The following is a 2378-nucleotide window of genomic DNA, read 5'->3' as shown; positions in this document are numbered from 1 at the left end:
GAAACTCCCTAGGGTATAGTCTTTCCTCAAAAGGGCCCCAACCTGAATCCTCATCAGCTCTATCATTCATTCAGGCCCAAAGCCCTCAAATAGTGTTCTATCTACAGACCACAGACATGTACATCCCCTTTCCATGAGGGGAATGTCCGGAAAGGACCTTAATCTCATAGAAATGGTACCTCTTGATCTACCTCGGTTTCATCTTCTCATCCCAAGACCCCAAGTGGCCGATCACAGCCACCTCCATTCCTCCTGTTTGGGAGCTTGATCATCTTCCTAGCTGTCTTGACCTGTCTGCGGCCAAATGCCTTTTCACTTGAACTGATCTGAGATCAGATGGGAGTTTGCAAAAGAAATCTTTTTCAGAAATTGAGGGGAGGAGTTCGGGGAGCGCGCGGAGCGCAGGTCCCGCGGCGGCGGCGGCGGCGGCGGCGGCGGCGGCGGCGGCGGCGGCGGCGCGGCGCGACGCGACGCGGCTCAGGCGACGGAGCGGGCGGCCGCGTGCGCCGCCGCGTGCGCCGCCGCCTCCTCCGCCATTGCTGTTTACCCAGCTGCATTGTGGGAGTTTGACCTCCACCACCGCCAACCGCCGCCTCCGCTTGCGCCGTCGCCGCCTCCGCTTGCGCCGTCGCCGCCGCCGCTCACGCCGTCGCCGCCGCCGCTCACGCCATGACCGACGACGAAGTCATACGGAAGCGTCTCCTAATCGACGGAGAGGGTGCTGGAGATGATGAGAGAATTAATCTGCTAGTGAAAAGTTTCATTAAATGGTGCTACTCTGGAGCCCAGGAAGAGGGGTACAGCCAGTACCAACAAATGCTGAGCACACTGTCCCAATGTGAACTTTCAATGGGCAAAACTTTGCTGGTATATAATATGAATCTCAAAGAAGTGGAAAATTATGAAAAAACTTACAAAGAAATAGAAGGTAACATTGCTGGAGCACATGAAAAAATTGCTGAGTTCAAAAAGCAAATTCTTCAAGCAAAACAAATACGAAAAAATCGCCAAGAATATGATGCATTGGCAAAAGCGATCCAGCGTCATCCAGACAGGCATGAGACATTAAAGGAAATAGAGGCTCTGGGAAAAGAATTAGAGCATCTTTCACGTGTTAAACAAAGTGTTGAAGATAAGCTAGAATTGAGAAGAAAACAGTTTCACGTTCTTTTTACTACCATCCACGAACTTCAGCAAGCACTGGAAAATGATGAAAAGCTCTCAGAGGTAGAAGCAGCTCAAGAAACAAGCATGGGAACTGATCCTAAACCATAGACCAACTCATCACTCACCATTCCCAAGAATACTGAAGTAGCAACATGATCTTAGTGTGTTCAGAATTTGTTGTGTTCTTGAGACAATTAAAGTTTTGGCAGTGAACTACGTTGCTGTTAAATTTTAATTCACAGTTCATTCATATTGCTTCACACAAAGGGAGATGACTTCATTATATGTTTGTTTTTATTGAAATGCCTTTTTTTTTTTTTGCAGTGCGCGGGCCTCTCACTGTTGTGGCCTCTCCCGTTGCGGAGCTCCAGACACGCAGGCTCAGCGGCCATGGCTCACGGGCCCAGCCGCTCCGTGGCATGTGGGATCTTCCCGGACCAGGGCAGGAACCCATGTCCCCTTCATCGGCAGGCGGACTCTCAACCACTGCGCCACCAGGGAAGCCCTGAAATGCCTTTTTTATACTTAAAAGTTAGGAAGCAACATCCAAAAATGTTTAATGAAGTATTTTCAAGCCAGATATGTTAGTGCTCATTGGTATTCTAGGTAGTTTTTAACTGGTAACATTGATTTGCTCGCAAAATAAGTGGAAGATAGTGAGAAGGTGGCATTTCTAGGATTTACCTGAGAAAATTAGTAAATTTCTGGAAATCATTACCACTTTTGAAAATGAAGTCCATGAATAGGCTCTCAGGAGGGCCGTGAACTTGGTGAAATTATGTACAAAATGTTTGTGGTGTATGCTTATTGTGGGAGAGGTTCCATGATATTAAGAATCACTGATATCAGAGGTAATTACAAGATGCAAAGTAAAATCAATATGCAAAACTTTCTAGAAAAAAAAAGAAATTGAGGGGAACACACAAATTTTTAAAAATTCCAGAACCCTAGAAATAAATGAGTTTATAGAAGACATTCCTTTTCCTAATGGAACTCAGATCTTTCCACTGATGGGCTTGGCTGGCACAGTTTATAGGGCACTCAATCCTATTCCTAGTCTTGGCCTCAATCCTGTCTCAACCACGCTACTCAGACTCATTGCCTGGAAAGTTTGGGTTGGTGCCATCATTAGGGCTGATGGGATTCTCCATCCTTTCCAGAACCTGCTTTGTTAATTTAGCTTTGGACAGGGGGTGAGGTGGGAACATTTC

At 46.9% G+C, this 2378-nt stretch overlaps 1 protein-coding gene across 1 annotated transcript; it reads left to right on the top strand.

The window, feature by feature from the left end:
• Positions 1 to 635: 635 nt before the first annotated feature.
• On the top strand, positions 636 to 2076 carry LOC101282836 (THO complex subunit 7 homolog). Its single transcript, XM_033439170.2, has one exon. The coding sequence runs from the start codon at positions 670 to 672 to the stop codon at positions 1273 to 1275; it is 606 nt and encodes a 201-aa protein (XP_033295061.1). The 5' UTR covers positions 636 to 669; the 3' UTR covers positions 1276 to 2076.
• Positions 2077 to 2378: the final 302 nt, after the last annotated feature.

This window comes from Orcinus orca, chromosome X (assembly GCF_937001465.1).
Source record: "Orcinus orca chromosome X, mOrcOrc1.1, whole genome shotgun sequence".
NCBI classification, from domain to species: domain Eukaryota; kingdom Metazoa; phylum Chordata; class Mammalia; order Artiodactyla; family Delphinidae; genus Orcinus; species Orcinus orca.
The sequence above is the reverse complement of the archived record's forward strand: the minus strand, read 5'-3'. Positions and strand labels throughout refer to the sequence as shown.